This window comes from Pterocles gutturalis, unplaced genomic scaffold (genome assembly GCF_000699245.1).
Source record: "Pterocles gutturalis isolate BGI_N339 unplaced genomic scaffold, ASM69924v1 scaffold48987, whole genome shotgun sequence".
In the NCBI taxonomy this organism is placed as follows: domain Eukaryota; kingdom Metazoa; phylum Chordata; class Aves; order Pterocliformes; family Pteroclidae; genus Pterocles; species Pterocles gutturalis.
Window position 1 is genome coordinate 12,890 of NW_010114665.1, and position 19,264 is coordinate 32,153.

General features: G+C 36.9%; 1 protein-coding gene across 1 annotated transcript; it reads right to left on the minus strand.

Annotated features, from left to right (window-relative positions):
• Window positions 1–6,022: 6,022 nt before the first annotated feature.
• EIF2S3 (eukaryotic translation initiation factor 2, subunit 3 gamma, 52kDa) lies at window positions 6,023–17,522 on the minus strand (the record flags this gene model as incomplete). The annotated part of the gene is made up of 11 exons (XM_010074889.1): window positions 6,023–6,773; window positions 9,093–9,265; window positions 10,249–10,418; window positions 10,815–10,959; window positions 11,887–11,981; window positions 12,871–13,005; window positions 14,277–14,435; window positions 15,050–15,144; window positions 16,545–16,666; window positions 16,789–16,916; window positions 17,421–17,522. Coding segments are annotated over 11 exons (1,388 nt in total), but the record flags the coding sequence as incomplete, so codon positions are not given.
• Window positions 17,523–19,264: the final 1,742 nt, after the last annotated feature.

The window sequence follows — 19,264 nt, forward strand, 5'->3', positions numbered from 1 at the left end:
GCGCCATCGTATGGTCAGGAGGTGACAGGGTCTAGAAACCAGCAGCTTGTCTAATGTATTATTACTAAGGGAGGGAAGGTATTTGAAATTTTATAAAGGTTTAGCCCCAGCCTTGCAGCAAGGAGTGACCCAGCACAGCAGGGCCACATGTTAATGGGGACATTATGCTGGTAGAACCACTGATGGGAAACCAGCATGTGACAGGAACGGGGCAAGGAGTTTAAATCTTTCATGTCGGCAATGCTGAGGCTATCGTCAAGATGACTCAGCATGGAAAAACAGTAGAAACTCCTTTTACAGCAGTGAGGTAGAAGGAAGGACTTGTGAAAGCACTACAAAACTAATGCAATAAAAACATAGCTTTAAAATGCTTTTGGATTTTGTGTATACTAGAACAAAATCAGCAAAGATGTTAATTGAAAATTCATGCTTCATCTCTTCAGAACAAAATCTGAGATTTGTCTGGAAATGGCATTTCCCAAATACATACTGAAGTCTCAGAAATAATTACTGACACAGCATCTTAACTGTGCACCATTGCACAAGATATCTGCTTATTTGTGTCAAAGAAGCATGATGTATTATGTCACGCTGCCTTCTTAAATATCGAAGTAATGCAGCCTGGCACAGCAATGTCTTCAGTCAGCATTGTATCCTTTAACAATGCTTTAGTTCAGCTTGAGCCAAAGCAAAATACTGTATGATAGGTCAAACCTCCTTCCCTGTCACACTTTTCAAAACCACTCAGTGCCTTAACCAGGAAAACATAGTGAGACAGAAGCTAATGTAAGGACTGTTAAACTAGCAGAACCTCTAATCACCCTCATTCCCTGCCTCCTGCATTTTATTTTGGCTGGTTTAAAGGAGCTCCCTGTAAGACACTGGGAGAGTACTCTTCTTCGATAAATTAACTACAAACTGCCCTCTCACCTGAAGAGCTACCTGCTCCACTGCTAGGTATATTTAACTCCCACAACAACAAACTTTATACATCAGTATATAACCACAGAGCTCTGGCAATCCTGTAGAGCTTAGACTTTCAGGAACTGGTCCTGCATCTTAGAGCCAAGGTGGTTAAAGAAGCGATGTCTTTTCGCCTTTATAGGTATGATTACAAATCAACTTCTCCTAAAACCTCTTCTTTATAGGGTATACAATGCAACAAAATAAAACATCATCCTACATTTTTGTTGAGTCTAAGCCTACCCCTCCTTTTGAGACTTTGTATCTTTCTCAGTGTTCTATAGCTGTTTCTTCGAAGAACGACCCTCAAGAAGCATCACGCAGAAGGCATAAGCGCTTTGTGTTACTCTTTTCTCCATCACAGAATTAGTCTCTTTAGTTTCTCCACAGCCATTCACTGATCTTCTTCTAGTAAGGTTATGTTATTTATACTGTTGCATATAAATAACACTAGTATATATATACTAATGCCTTAGAGAAAATTTCAAAATTAAGATAATTACTCTTTCTCCCCACATTTTTGTAAAACCAGGGCTTGGAAAACCAACAAAAGGTGTTAGCAGCAGCAGCACCACCACAACTCTGGGAAATGTTCTCTTCACATAATCCTCCTCATTACACAACCAACCAACATGCAGATACTCCATACAGCTGTGCCTCCTTTCTTTAATCAGCCCACCAGAATAATTCCTAAAAATAGTGAACCAGGGGAAACTGATAGAATTTGGGGGAAGGAAAACAGATGTTTTCGGTTTATGTCGTCCATCATTCACTTGCAGTTTTACTACTTGGAATTGCAATATTACAGTTATATCCTGGCTCGAACTGTGTTATCAGCATGAATTAACAGAGCTATGGAACTGATACACACACACAGGCTGGCATGTAGTGTTAGTTTAATGGAGATAGAGTGCAAAGTCATAAAGTCTCAAGTTACATTAGGTATCTGAGAAAACATAAAGGTTATTTTCTACCTGGGGAAAGCAAAATAGCATTTCCCGTATTCCCTGTTACCTGAAACCTTATGACAGAAACTTCATTTTAACTAAGCTGCCAACAGAAAAGACTATCTTTCATCTGCATCTCTAATTTCTAAAAAACTTTAATTTTTTCAAACCTCATCTGATTCACTGCACATCTGTACAAGCACTACAGCTGATACAAGAAGTATGGGGAGCAAGCATCCAGGAGCAGGACAGGTGCAAGCTTCAACAGCAACCCAGACTTCTGCTCCTTTAAAGCAGCTATATGACCACAGTTGTCATTAATCTGACATTTCCCTATTTTAGCAGGTTTGTATTTCTACAGAAGTTACTAAGGTGACTGACTTTCATTTTACAGATTCTGGTGAATGCATTTTTTCCTACATTTTCCTTTATGGCAAATTTAAGGCAGTAGGTGATTTTCGTGCCTGTTATGCAGCAAGATCTGAATAGACGAGAACTTGCAACATGGCACTGGGAAGACACTTCTACATCTTTTGTCACTGTTAGTAACTTGATATACAACGATGAGACCTTCTCTACAAATAGGGATGGGCACAGTAAAGTGATCACTTTTACCTTTAATTTTCATGGAGAGAACTGGTGGGAGAAAAGAAACAGGAATAAACTGAACAAGCTCTCCTGGGGGTGTTTATTCCACCTTGGATTAAGTTGAGTTTCCACCTCGAGTTAATAAGAATCACAGTTCTGAACACTGGTCCTCCAAATGCCTGTAGCACGCTGACAGTTGTTGCAAGTCCCATACCATGAAGAGCATACATACAGAGGATCAAAATCCAGCGAGTGATGAGGACTTCAGCATTCTGTGCAGATGTGGAAGAGGCACAAGTCCTCACGGTGATAAAGATATGTGACCCCTGAGATCTGGAATAGGGCATTTCTACTCTCTTAAAAAAATGTTTTGCTCCACTAATAAGGTTTTCACACTCATCTAGAGGGGAAGCAGAAACATTAGAAGGAAAAAACCCAGAGGACTATCTTAAATGGAAAAATTGCTTTTGGACAATCTCTAGCCACACAAGCTCTCACAGACAGCATAGTGCTGGAGAGCTACTCTATGTCAGGGGCTGCTGCAGACCTTGGAGAGCAACCACTCTTTACTATTCAGTTTTAAACTTGACTTCAGTTCCTTCAGAAATAGGAAACTAGCATCCACTTCAGGAAGAATCAAGTGAAGCAGCAGTCACCCCACTGGCATTTACAAAAAGCTAAAGCAAAGAATTGCTTGCAATTTTGTCCACCTCTGCTCCCTTAAAACCTAATTTCTTAAACTAAGTAACCAGCCTGAATTTTAACTGTGAGTGGTTTGCAGGGCAGTACAGTATTTGTGATATGGATAAACATAATGGAGAACTCAATTTCTTAAGTAGCTTGTTTAATTTGAACTAACCAGCAAAAACTCCTTGGAATGACAGACAGCTGGTGTCTCTTACTAGTTTTAATACATGATCAATCATAGGTTGATAAAAACAAAACATAACCAAAACAGGTAGTAGTTCAGTTAACCTACACTGGCCTGGTATGTTTCTTGGATACCAGAAGTCTTCTGCGTAATATTTATTGAGGTGATGTACTTTCCTCCCCATAGTGAAGAGGAACCACTATACTCGCACCCTCCTAAAACCCGTTACCAGTTCTGAGAAATTACTGGAAGAGGTCCAGCTACCTGCGTGTAGGTACTGGTGCCATCTCAGATGCCCTGCTATATCTAGCTACTGCTGCAGAATGTGGCAAGTGCAATAGCTACCAATTCCACCCTTGCGCCCTGGCTAGCCAACCCATTTGAAAGGCAACTGCACACCTATATTGAGGTAGCTAAATCTGACCTATGGAGGGTTAAAAAAAAAAAATCATCACTTTGTCTTTGAAACACATCCTGGGTAAAGTAAGAGAGCTCACAAGCCATCTGTTACTATTTTCATCCTGGCCAACAAAATCTAAGTAATCTTCAGCTTCCTTAGTTTTACATGTTATCTCTCTCTCTCCTGTCATTCACCTAAATCTCAGCATCACAATTCAGTGAAGGCAGAGTGGGTGGATGCAGACACATCCGCACATAATATATTTACACTTGCACTGTTCATACTTGGCTCTCTGATGCTGCAGGATCATGTGCTTCACGTGTACATTGATGTTCTCATTCTTTACTCATGCCAGCAGAGTTAAAGCTCTCCAGTCAGAGAAAACATAACATTTTAGTGGCAAAAAAGAACTTTGCACTTTACAACTTCCTTCCCCTCAATGTGTGATAAGATAGCACACTGTATGTCGTATGTAAATCATAGCTCACACCTCAGACTACCTACACATGCTCTTAACCTCCCTTTTTCTCTTGAGAAGGCTCAGGAGCAGACTTTGGGCCAGACACGCTATTCTGTAACAACCATCCCACTCTTAGGCAACTCTTTTCTGCACAACACAGCATACACGGACAAATAACAAACCTAAGTCTACCATCACAGAAACATGGAGAAAGTTCAGAATATAATAAACTACCTTGGGAGAGGGCTGCAGCTGCTACAAAAGCCTAGTCCAGCCTGGAAGTGTCACTGTGAAAGCAGGCTGATGTAAGAACGGGCCAGAAACAAAAGTCACTGCCCTGGAATTTCATTGCCTCTATTCTCTCTCTAGTTCCCACCAGCTTCTGTGCATGCCATCAGAAAAACAAAATATTACTTAATATTTCAGAGGGAACAAGACACTTTCATGAAGCTTTTCTTAATGTTATTGATTAACATATACCTACCTAATAAATCTGATATCATTTACAGCAGTATCAAATATTGTTCTAGACCTAAATTAAGTAATGATCCATGGCTTTTTAGCAGGAAGGATGTAAGGCTGGCCACTAATCCTAGCACTAGGACGATACTAGTACTCTGCATTTATTACCTACTCAAGTGAAGGAGTACATTAAGTGTTTTGGAAAGATTATGGCATTTCTATTTTTTAAATTGCAGATCAAGAGGTTAAGGCCCAAGCACCAAAATATCTGTATGCCTAAAAATGCCTATGGGTGCTTAACCAATTTCTCAGAAGCATTTCAGCATTTCTGTATCATTAGACCCATACATTCAGTGCATTTAGAAAGAACTCTCTGAACTAGATTTCACCATGGTGGTGGTAGCATCCTATCACTCTTGTGGTAGCTTACTTTCTCTTTTGTGCTCACTCTCATGCTCCCAAAATAAGTAAGACATAAGTTTATCCACATTCCTCAAATTCAGAGTTAAAGAAATGAGCTTCTAAAGTATGAAAGATGCAGTCATTGAAACAGATCCATTTTTGATTATGCACTGGTCAAGTACCAGGATCAAGAAGAACTATAGCTGACTCACTTTCTTTTAAAAAGGAGAAGCACTACACAAAAATTAATGCCTTTACTCTCAACACCATGCGAGGTAGAAGTGCTTTACAAATGGAGAAACTGAGTACAGGAATATAGATGGAAGAAGGGAACACAAAATACAAGGCAAAATCAGGTAAAAAAAAAACTCAAGCTGCTTCATTGAAGTCCATTTTGATGAGTGAAATGGTATTTACCTTTAGAATGCCCTTGAAGATATTAAATGCAACTGAAACCAGGCTTTGAAAATGAACACAGTACTTTGTATAAAAATATGGAAAGTAACATGACTTGCTAAATAGTCTAGTATATAAAATACCTAAAACTATGTACCTTAGTACAAATTATGAAGTTAAACCTAAATGGATGAAAGTATTAGCACCCTACAGTAAGTCTATTACATTGTTTTCTCCTAAGGAATGGGATTCAGGCTAGCTAAGCAAATGTGGTTTTATATCTTTTTCCTCATCTCATTCTGAATTCTACCCCTCCCCCAATCATTCCCTTCTACAGCCTTTCCCAGATATTTTATAGTTCAAGATCATAGCTAATATTTGCTCAATATAACTTGAAATATGTAGTTTACTCCTACTGTATAAAGAGCTCCCAGATCACCCACACAGAGTTCCATGATGACAAACAGCTACATTCCAAATTAATCACATTCTTTTCATAAATCCATTCTAAAATAAGGTCAAAACCAGTACAGCCAGTTCAGATGCAGTTTACTTGTAGTTTTTCTTTGGGGGTTTAACCAAAACTCCTTGTAATATTGCAAGTGACAAATTTAAGTCAGTCAACATTGCCATTACTAATTATGAAGTGTAATACAGCTAGAATCCTAAAGTCAGAACCATACAAACCAAGGAAGAAAGTTTTTGCTGTAAACAGCTGTCTAAACAAAACAAGATGCTGTGTAGAAAGGGTACCAGTCTTCAAGGAGAGTTTGGGGGTTTTTTTGCTTTTAATTTTTGTACTTGTTGAACAACCACTGCAGTCTTTTGTTACTCAGAAAATTTGTATGAATTAATGAAAATAAGCAATATTTTATTTCAATACCAGATTTATGGTTTGTGTGTTACACTGGGGCTGGCTTGACTGATAAACAGATGTCTGAAACACAAAATAACATAAATTAGACATGCCATGGGACATGTACAATTAATTTCTACTAAAATGTGGATAATTAAACCCACTTCTACGCCAATTCTTTTACACTTTTAATGGTGACAGTGACTAGTATTTTAGTAAGAGGGCAAAATTCAATAAATGTACAAGGACAGCCATACAACTCAAAGATAACGTTTGCACAGCTTCCAATTCCACTGTGAAAATATACCCCCTCTGGAAGAGAAATAGGCACTTCATCTTTAAAAATGAAGTGCTCTCTTGTTCTTCAGTCATCATCAACAGTTGGCTTGATTGTCACTCCTCTTCTGATTTGACCCCAACCAATTAAACTGCAAAAAAAAACCCCACAACAGTTTATATTAGTTTTAATAGTAGTAAGAAACATCAAGGATAAAGCAACATCCTTCTGTCATTCTTATGCCTTCAGTTCCTACATGTTGAATTTTCCCCACCTCTCTCCCACCCAAAATATCCTGCAAGATCTAAGACTGGTTAGTGGAAACACAGAATAAAAAAGGATGAGGAACAGAGAACATTTTAATGTTTGTAATCAGTTAAGGATGTGTCTTTGAACACTAAACTAAAAATCAGAAAATTGTGTAACTTATGTTGCACTGGTGGACTGTAAATCTATTCACAGCTTGATCTCTTGCACCTATGCATGCACTGCTGCATTACTTTCAAATAGAAATGAAAATGTGAAAATTCAGACAAGATGAAGTAAGATTATGAACAGAGCTGTAACTCTCAAATGAACATGCAACCTATAAAAGGTAACTGAACTCTCAGGTAAGTTCTACTATTTATATTCAGCAACATTAAGGTCCCTTTTATAGGCCATGGTTGCCTCAAAAATACGCTTGCAAAAAAATTTAAGAAATTAAGATTACGTCCATTACCACAATCAGTAGGCAGTCCATATTATTTACACAACTGTCTTTAAAACATTTCTAGTTTCTGGCATGGAGATACACACAAACCACATGCGCACCTCAATTTAATTTGCTAAGCAGTAAAGCCTGTCTCAGGACACCAGAAAAGGAACTGAAGTATATTAGCCCAGCACTTCCCACTTTTTAGGACCATATCCATAGGTTATAACTAGTCCACCTGTGAATTCACTGTTCCTGGGAATCACTAGTATCCTGTTTGCTTGGCCATTTGCTGTTTAACCTCTACACTTTCATGTATTTACTTCCTACTTTATACCTCCTGTTCATCTCTTGCTTCTACACTTTCTTCCATCTTTACAGTACTCCACTGCCTGAGGCTTCAAGTTCCATTTCACATTACCAACTGTATATTATCTTTACTCCAACCGGATTTTATTTCATGGCTTTTCCCAGTTTGCCTTCTTTCTCTTGTCTCAACTTTCAGTTTCCTTATGTTGTCCCTTTGTCCTTTTAACATGGCATAGCAGGCAACTTCTTAATAGCAGGATCTTTATAGCAGGCTGCCACTATTTGTCCACCCCATAAACCAGAGACAAGTGGGCTTTTTGGCAAAATTTGCTCACGTTTTTCAAGTGGGAAATAATCTACAGAAGCAACAAAACTCACATGAAAATTTACACAGGCTGTAAGTCTATACCTCAAAAAAAAAAAAAAAAAGCATTGTTTTCAATATAAATAGTTTCTCCTCTTCCTTCTGCTTTCCCTGACTTTATTTGGGTCCTAGTCTTTTTTTTCTCTCTCCCCCACCCTGCTGAAGAGATGTTACATTTTTCTTGGGTGTTTTTGGGGGAATAATCTCTTCCCTAATTTGTCACGTAGCTCTGAAACAGCAAGCACTGAATTCTCATCTACACTTTCCTGTTGATCTGAAAAAGAAACACACATCCATGGATATTTAAAGCTTGGTTCTTTTTCGTACAGTAGGGACTTCTTGTATGAATGGCTATGTTCCCTTACACTTTCCCTTCATACTACAAGAGCTGTACAGGGTCAAGGAGTCTAAACACCCTTAGGTTCTTATGATATTCACATAGTCTTATGGAACACGTAATAGGTAGAGTATGCATAATCATCTAACAAGAAGTATGGCACCAAGCTTAAAATGAATCATCAACCAATTCTGCTCATCATTTGCAGTCTTCAGATGCTTCTGTACAGTTGGCTATTTTATACTCGTAATCTGAATGGGTCAATCCAGTTGATACTTTTTTTTCTTTCCTCTCTACTCATCGTACGTAAAACACTCAAACCTTCCAATGTCCCTCCTCCATTCCCCTGCTGTTACTTCAAGGTTGCACTGAAAGTCACATACAGCTCCACAGGCTGAACACCGCTGACTTAGGTGTGTATAAAGACAGGCTTTGGCTTATCATCACTAGAATTTTTAAACCATGCTGCTGAGATAGCCTAGTGTTAGCTCAATCGCAGCATGTCTGTGTTTTGGTAACAAACCACGAACCTCAGATGTTTCCTTGTCTGTCAAGTGACAGATATCTACCCATTATAGTACTTCTTTTAGAAGAGGCTAGAAATGAAATTAAGCATCCCACAATAATGGTGTCAAGGTGTTAGAAGAATCCAAAGGAATTAAAAAAAAAGACATACACTTACCTATTCCAGAGCAAAATCAGACCCACGTATTTTTTTGTTAACAATATAACAACAAGGTACTCTACCAATTTAGCACCAACTTACCGCCAGTGTTTCTCAACTCTTCGACTCAGGGCAATTTTTTCTCCCACTTCTGTGCATACTGGATTAGTTAGCACAATCTTCCCCAAATCAGCCTTTACTGCGCTGACTCTCCCTCCAGTAGATAAGGATCCTATATTTACCATTAAAACTTCATTCTTCGATAATTTTTGCACCTGAAGACAGACATACAAAACTATGAAACATAAGCTTTAGTACTTAAAAAAACATACCACAGACAATATTGAGTATCTTCTGTTGCTTAGCTGCCACAAAAAAAGACATAGCTGAGAAATGTAAAGACTACAAACATCCCGCCACACAAGCCATCCACGACAGTGTCAGCGGTTAAAGTTTAATGTGGAAGGACAATGGTGTAAATATGTTGTGCATGTAGTACTGCAGGTTCTTGGTCTGATACACTTTCTTGGGATTTCTCTACATTTTCTGTAAAACATACTGAAGACTGCACATACTGTATTAAAAGCACGAAGAGTCTCAGATGTTGCTACAAACTGGAATGTTATACCATTCTTTTAAATAATCTGGATAGTCTCACTTCCTTTATGCATACATATATCAAAATGATTTACCAAAAAATAGTACATTTTACAGGACAAACTGAGTGCTGAAGCACCTAACTTACTGTTGCATTAAGCATTTTATAGATTTTAACGCTAACAGGGAAAAGTATGATCTTTTAGTTTGATTTGTGTAAAATGGACTGTGGAACACAAGACTGTGCCATGAATCAAGTTCAGCTTCTTTCAAGTACAGTTTTTCAAAAATACTCAGTTTTAAAAAAGGTCTTAAGAGGGAAAATCTACAAAAAAGCATGTAGGTAAGAAGTAGATCAGTACATGTACAAAACTAATTATTGCACAAATGAATAGGCTGATAGCAAAAGAAAACAACTACCAGCATGTTTAGGAGAATACTTACCTTCAGGACACATAAATACTTTATGCTACTCTAAACTACCCTGGATAACAATTCCCACTCCTCTGAAAAGCATTCTTTTGTAATATTAAATCAGCAGACAAGTTTTGTGACAAGAATATATTAACAGGGAGACAAAATTACTGCATAAATAAAAAAATGTATTTACTAATAAAACTTAGCACAAGATATCAGGAAAAACAAAAAAAGGGATACAGACCTTTGCAGCCTTCTTGTCTCCTTCAGTGCGCACACCTAATAGTCGCCTCAGCAAGAAATAGGAAATTTCTAGCTCTGTAAATATTTCTGGCAGTGCTCCAACTGCACCAAGAACTTGGCCTACCATTCGGTCAGCCCGACACAAAGTTGGATCAATCTTAGTTCCAACACCTGCAACACAACAAGGAAAGTCACAAGGAGTAACTGAAAGGTAGCTGTCATAATTTACGTATTAAAATATTTGAAGGAAGCCTAGAAACAACAAACTGAGAATGTACTGGGAATTCCCTATTACCTGGACAGCACTTTCAGAATGTCACCAAGACTGTCAGCTCTGTCCAAACAGATGAAGAAATATTCTACTGTTAAAGCTGGTACAACCAAAAAAGCAAGTTGATCTGCGTTGGCCAGTGACATTCGGGAAAATTATTAAATATCTTATTTTCACATCCATGTTGTCTCTCTCTACATATATGAATTATTTGAAATTGCACACAGCCTTTTTGTTGTGAAAGTGTTTTCAATAAGCATGAAGAAATAAATCTTTTCATAAGAGAATATCCTCACCTATAAGACCTCCTGGAGCAGCATATTGTAGATCATTGTGTTCGGCAAAGAGTGACACAATTTTGGAAAAGATTGGCTTGCACATGAGTTTTCCTTCACTGTCCTTGGACACAATACCAGGCCGGACCTCAATTTCCTGACCCACCTAATTACAGAAGTGAAAAAGTGATTAACTGTTTTTTTTTTTCACAGGAACATATAGCTCACTACTAGTCACAGATAAGACCTACTTATTCCAGGATTTACTGTTTATACAAGTCCTTGGTTCTGGGCTACTGTAGAACTTCTAGGGCTTCTGTTGCACTGTTTACTGCAAACTGAACAATACTGAAAGCTCTGTATCTTACAGCCAATATAACAATTGATTTTCTTTTCAATACAATTTATAAAACTGCTTTAGCAAAGGATATTTATCAGCATTAATTCCAGTATTTAAATTTTAATTTTTTTAAAATGACATCATGTAGAAATGTTACAGCACTGAGAAAAATTGAGTTAATTCAATTGGTGCAACTGATCAGGAACAATAAACTACAAGACAAATACAAATTGTATAAGCGTTCAAAGATGTAGTTTGCTTTCTAGTCTAACTGAGCAACTTTTAAAGTTTCGAACTATTGACAGTACCCAACAAGCAAAAAAAAAAAAAAAAATCAAAATACACGCAATACTTAAATGGGGAAGCGGGACCTGTAGGAACCCACACACACTTCAGAGGTACCTTTAAAGTTCTTTTACTCCCCTCTTTCCCCCAAATAATTTGGCAAGTAAAAGTGGTAGGACTGAAAAAAAAAATAAATAGCTGCCTCAATTTTTCTAAGCAATGAAATCAGTATCATTATTAGCAAAAGTCAATACTACAGTAACAAAAATACATGTAAAAAAATTAAAAAGTGTTTCTTGTTCCGGTACTTTAAAACAGGAAAGTAAAAATGAGGCACAGACAGAAAGGTGTCATCTGACTGTACTCTAGTTTAAAAAACATTCAATTATATAGAGTCATTTTGTACTAAGTATGCAAAAACTCTACTCAGTATTATAATTACAAATGACAAGAGAGGGAAAAGGTTACCTTTAAAACACCCTTTAGAATACTGCCACCAGCTACACCCCCCTTAAGGTCATCAACTTCACAGCCAGGCTTGTTGACATCAAAAGATCTAATTACTGAAAGGAACAGACCATAACCAAGTTTATATTTAAGATGAGGTTTTTAAAGAATTAGTGCCTTTCTTTAGCAACTTTGCTTCCCTATTCTTATTAAGGTATACACATCTGTATAAATATTATAAAAACATAATTCAGGGATAACACTAAAATATCATTAATATTTTATTCCAAATTTGTAAGTATATAGCTGATTTTGTTCTCAAAACCATTTAAGCCGCTCATATATATAAATGGCTTTTTAAACTGTTTCTGCATAGCAAAAATTAAGTTAAATATCAGTATCTGAAAAAGAAAGCAATGATCAACTATATTAAAAAAACTCCTTCAATATTCACAATGTCAATTGTGAATACTGTAATCTTGTTTTAATGTAGTCAATTTTTATGTGTTATAAACATATGTTTTGTAAGTCTCCCATGTTTTGTGTGGGGAAAAAAATGCAAACCAATGGATTAATTGTAGTGGAACTAAATTTCAAAATATACTGGACAAAAACTGAGACTCTCAGGAGACAGGACCCTAACACAAAATCTGACGAAGCTACCTATAATATTTTAATGCAAATAATTTAATTTTCAGAGTCAACAGTATGCCAGTATTTCCTTAAATCAAATTTAAATTCATAGCAACTAAAGGAATGTTTCAAGATACACATAAACGCACTGCGTTTCAGTGCTGTCATACACATAGCATATACACAAAAATCAGCAATTAACTATGAACAAACAATACAGGTCTCAGAAAATATGCAAGATTTAAAATAAGAGCACACTAAATGCTCCTTTTAAACCTACCTCTTTAGAGTGTTCAGCAACATGCTATTCCAAGTGTAGACACATGGAGTAAATGGTTAGCCATGAAAGCCCAGACCTAAGTATTTACATACCAATAAGCCTTGGTTCAGATGTGAAGTCTCGCAAAGGGACTGGGATTTTCTTCACTATATACTCGCAAACTACCTCAATGTTGTATTTCAACTGTGCTGAGATTGGAATTATGGGAGCTCCTTCTGCAACTGTACCTAAAATAAAATCAAGTTCAACGTCAAGCCCTAATATTTACAGCAACATGACCAAGTGTTCTGTCATTGTTAAAAATTTTATTTTATACGTATTTCCCAAAGCAGCAAGTATCAGAGTATGTATCCTTCCCTTCAACATTTTACCTTAAACCAGCCAGATCTACTTTTTGAGGCAGCCATGTTACCTCCGGGCAACTGTGTACTGAAGAGTTTTACAGTTGCTCTCTGAACATTGTGCAACATAATCTTTTGCTCTAAGGGAGAATTCACTTCTTACATTGTGATGAGAAACATTCTTAAGATAATTTCCTCAGAGAGATCAGTCTCAGATATCTCTTTATTTGATACATCAGTATTAATTCTACAGTCAGATTTCATTCTAACTACAACTATCAATTTAATGATCTATGTTTTGTAAGTTTCGCAATACAAATACATATTTTCTAAAATAAGTCTGAATTTTATGGAAGGATTTATTTAGTTATCAAGGCTTGTTAGATATAACTAAAACGAATAATATTGATGTTTCTTGTGATGACTTCAGTTCTCACAAAGAACTCCAAACTTACACATCGAGCCACTCTGACATAGCTGTTAGGAACAGCTTATGTAAGGTAACAATTCTGAACTTAAAAAAAACAAAAAGGGAGAGACCCACTAGACACTTTTTATGGTGACAATTTAGCTCTGCAGCTTTTCACATGCCCCAGCTAAAGCAGATAAGCAGGGAAAGCAGTGGAAGCTCCCACGGAAGTTGAAACTCAATGCACTAGACTAAGGTTGAGCAGAACTTCATGGACAGAGTAGAATAACCCTGTCTGAACTGGACTTAGAGAGAGATGGAAGACCAGTCTTTTATGATTAGATAAAAATAACTAACATATTTATACCTACAAGGTGCCCCTAACAAGTACGGCTTCTTTCCTGCCCTGCAATAAAGTCACAGTATAATCTCTAGCAAAGAAACAATCCAAGAAGAGACAATACCAAGAAGAAACCACTAATTCAGTGAAAGCTACTAGACAAGAGCTATTGCTATTAGTTTACATGAAGAGCTCCGACCAACAGCCGTAACACTACTGTATGTAAGCAGTCGGAAACAGATAAGAAGCATAACTCCAAGGGTCTGGTTTTTAGATTCACAGACCACATACACCAACATCATCTAAGTAAGAGAAGCTTTTCTATAAAAACGTAGAAAATCACTATGTCCATGTCCCAGCGCTGAAGAATTTCCACCACTAACTGGATTTCTGCTGTTGAAAACTTACCTTGCACAAATGCAAGAATCTGTTCATACTGTTCTTTAGCCTGGCTCTCCTTCACCAAATCAATCTTATTCTGTAGAATCAAAATGTGTTTCAGTTTCATGATTTCTATAGCAGCTAAATGTTCTGAGGTCTGGGGTTGAGGACATGACTCATTACCAGCTGAAAGAAGAAAAGTAACTGCAATAAACAAACTATAGACGAAAATCCTACAGAGTTAGGACATCTACTTTCTATTGTATCTTTATTTTAAAAAGACAGTTACCTCCCAGTAAGCTACAGTGAAGCACCCAAGTTAATAAGCACCTATTCTTCCCTAGAACTGCTGGCTATAGCATACACACACTACATGATAGATGAGAGGTTGTACTGATGGTTTGTACTGATATTTGTGGACTCTCCTGTATGGCAAAGGCTGCATACATACTTAAAGCGAACGAGCTTCAGACAAACTCAAAATTGGACCTGTAGCAAATCTATTTCCATAAAATGATATGAGTTTTACAGTACTGTACCACTACAAGGTTTCATCTTACCTAACTAATCTTCTACCAATTGGGCCAGCCACCAAACTGAGTTTGTATAGCAATGTTTAAAAAAACCCCAACATGTTCGGGTACGTTTTCGTTGTAACACCACTTTACTTTCTTAAACACATCTCAAAAGCACTGACTTGTTTTAATCACTCACCGCACCCCACTAAATTTCAAAAACCCATATAAAGTTACTTCATAATACTAAAAAAGAGAGCTCTGCATTTGTGTAGCAATCATTACCTATCAACAGTAAAGCTGCATCCATTACTGCTGCACCGTTCAGCATAGTGGCCATCAAAATATCATGGCCAGGACAATCCACAAAAGAGACATGCCTGTTGTAGAAAAATGTCCAAAAGCCAATTATCAACAATTTCTCCGACTGATTTATGTGAGCAGCTAGGCAGACACAAAAGTTAAAAGCATCCTTAAAACAGACAGGTAAACAAACATTTCAAGACAGATGCTGAGAAGTTATACCTTAGAAGTATTTTCCAAAAAGTTCCAAAAGAACACAAAGGCTACTGAACAGCTAGTGAATAGTTTTTCTGAGTTTTAAGATTCTATACCATGTACCTATATTAGGTACTGCTTTAATATTTCACAAGTTTACTTGTAAATTAACTAGATTTAAGTGCACCAGAATTAAAAAACAAAACAAAAAACCTAACACACATGCCAATAGGATTTTTCTTATCTCTTTTAAAACACATCTCCTATCGCCCAATTTTAGAAAATTATGTATCTTTAATTACACAGTTATAATTGCACTTCACTTCAAAGATTTATCTACAGAGACGTTGTTACAGCTCTCAGATCCAATCTTATGATTTTATTGTGCAGACCATAATAGAGTCAATTCACTACATTTTTGCCGAACCTATTCAATGAAGAATCCTTGTTTCCTGGTAGCATGCCACCAAAAAGGAAGGGAATAATTTGCTGCTTCGCTGACAATGTTAAAAATCTAATAAAAGCAAATTAAAAGTAAGATAAAGAATCCAAAGCTTTTAACCAGTTGTTTAACAATGGCTGCATGACTGTCACACTCCAACAGAAGTTACTGTTAGGACAACTGCTCTACTGGGAATCTGAGGAAAGGAAGGAAATACGTGATTACAGCACTATGTGTGTTTTATACACAAGCATGAACTAGGAATCTTCTTCTAAAACAGTCGTGAAGGCTACTCTCATTTGATCAATCATTGTAAAGACCCATTTAACAACTGTTGCAGCTACTATGCTTGCATAATGACCATGTTATGCTTTATTTATTAGAAATTAAGTAAATAAAGAGCACTTGGCCTCCAGTTACAGGCCTGGTCTCACATTAATCAGGCTTTCATATACTCATTTTAAGAACTTGGAAAACTTTTCTGCCTCTAGAAAGAAAAAGTTTAACAAAGGTCACCCTCCAGAAAGACATTTTAAAAACGCATTTCTGAGGTCCACATTAGTTCTCATTCTAGTGGCTTTAAAATGTACTTAATAGCAGAAAAATTTCAATTCAGAGCCCTGCAAATACCCAAGGACAGTTGTGCTCTGCCAATAGACTGTGCTTCACAACTCATAAAAACAAGGCAATTTACATGATACCTTAGATGAGAGGTGCCCAGCATCTAAGAACACATAGTTTGCCATAACAATTCATTCAGCTTACAGCTCAATCCTGACTATTTTCAGTTATGTAAAAGGACATAAACACAATTTATACCATTCATTTTACAGCAGTTACCTGACTAGTTTAAAGTTCCCTTTGGTGCCAGGAATATCTGTAGGGAACTCATCTGGGGTGCTACTTCCACAGGATCGGTAACACTCTGGCCGGGAACAGCTTGGGTCATCCAGCTTGTAAATCTGTAGGTAATTTTTAAAAATTGAGAAAAAGTTTAATTCATCAACAGTTAGTTACCTATAAGCTTACAGTCACCCTGAAATGTATTAGCAACATATTTGCTAGATTTATAGTAACGACTCACCTTTGCATTAGCATAACCCAGCTTGATTGTGATATTTCTTTCCAGTTCATTTTTAAATCTGACAGTATGAACTCCAGATATAGCTTTGACTACCGTCGACTTTCCATGGGCTACATGACCAATTGTGCCTACGTTTTAAAAGCAAATGTTTGTCAATAAACCATTGTTTAATTTTGTGCAATGTTCCATTACAATCAACACATAATTATCCCAAACTATCTACAGCCAGTAAGTCCAGGGCTCTCATCAGAAGCATGTATGGGTTTCGTAATCATTTTTGTTTAAACAAACAAGATCCTAAATTGAGCTCCCAATGGACAGATCTCTGCTTTTTCATGAAACTCATTTCAATAATTAATTTCAAGGTAAAATAAACTTTGATTTAGCAGCTATTCCCCACTTCATTCAACAGTGTTTTTGAAGTAAAATTGGTGCTCTTCAAGTTAAAAGGGTTTGATAAGCCCCTTCCTTCGTCTTGATAAAATTTGTAATAAAAACACTGTATCTGTATTACTGTCCGTTTCAGTAAGAATTTATTAAAAAATACTCTCACATAGGTACCATATGCTACTGCATAAGCACCAGAAAGCATCACATTAATGTACCCTTCTTTTTTAGAAGTTTGTTTTTACCTATATTAATTGTTGCTTGTCTGCTGATGACTTCTGGTGAAAGAGGCGTCAACTTCGTAACATCCTGAATGAGGGAGATTTTAGAATTTATTAATCTTGTATCTAAATGTTGAGAGAGTTACTATATGTATTTTCTCAAAAATTATCCAGCAGTTCTATTCAGCAAAATCCAACTAAGCTCATTAAAATAATTCTAGATATACATTCTGTCTTTTAAGTATGTGAAATGGGACAAAAAATTAATAAAATCTTGATTATAAATCAGTATAGGTTTCAAATCAAAACACTGATTGTAAATCTGTATAGGCTGCAAGGTGTTAAAGACGGAAGTAAACAAAAAAAACCTTCCAAACAAGCTCTAACACACAAAAAAATCCCTTACCTACCCTCAAACGTACATTACACATAACAGGCAAATTCAAACTAACTTTCCATGGGCTACTGTTGAACTGCACCTATGTTTTAAAAACAAAGGTTTGCCAATAAACAGCCATTCAATTGGTATAAGGTTCCATTACAGTCAATATATAATTACAACTAACGCTCTGGAGTTAGTGGGTCCAAAGATTTCATTAGCACTGTGGATTCAATGTTGGTTTTTTTTTTTTTAATGGTCACTTTTTTCTCAAATACTGTCATTGCTACTTTAGGTAACAGACAAATATTCTGCTGTCCTAAATAGCCTGTTGCATGAACCTACTCGTAGCACCCGACAAATCAGAACACAAATATATTCTGTAGAGTTAAAAAGATAACTCTGAGAGAGTTGTTTTGGTTTTTTTAAGGTTGTTTGTCCAAATAGTGGGCAAATGTTGTAATCCACTGAAATGTTCCTCTGTACTATTTTTGAAGCTATTTACAGTTAATTTCCATCCTGCACTGAATTCACATGGATGAGCTGCTCAGTTCAGGCAAAGATTCATGATGCCAAAAGAGCCTGCAGTGCAGGCCAGGATATAAATATTTTGCTAAGATACAAATAACACACACACATTCATTTACACTGAATCATATTGAATTTATATTTCTTGTATATCTAACTTAAAATGACTACACACACCGAAGTCAACGATGGGAACATGACCTGCAGATGGCACCATGTGGCAGGGTGATAAGCATGATGTAAATCCTGTCATCATGACAAACGTTGCTTGTGCACACAATTATGCACACACGCAATTTTTTCCTCAAGTCTCGTATATGGCTAGGGCTGGCAATACGCTCCAGTCAATTGTAAGCATTCAAGGACCAACTGAAAAAGTACAGTATAGGCCTTAAAGGTAACTCCTACTGACCTCCCAACTTGGCCTATCTGTGCTCTTTCCAAATGGCAAACGCCATGGTCAACAATGAAAGGAAGTAAAGATTTTTTTTGAAATTATTAACATGCTTTACTAATGGTTATCAACACACTCAGATATAACACAAAAAGAATTATTGTGCTCAAACCTCAAGAATATCAAGCATTATTACTGTAAAGACAAATAAAACCTTCTAGTTTACTTGACACCAAGGAGGCAGCAATATGACTTTCGACTGCTTTTGTCTGCTTATGTGTGTACTAACTTAGACAGTCCAGGCAAGACATTTAATAAGAAAGACTACTACAGCAAGACACCATTGCAACTCGTGTTCTTGGTAATCATGAAAATTTTCTTGATAGACCAACCAAGACAGGGCTGGCAGCCAATCCATCTAGCCTGCTGGGGAAACAGAACACTAATTTATGATTCGACTGCGGAGAGGGATAACCTTTTAACACTGCTACAGCAGGACAGCCCTTACGAGGAGGAAACTGTGCGCCTCCACCACTGTGACACAAAGGCTTCACTCGCAAAGCCGCG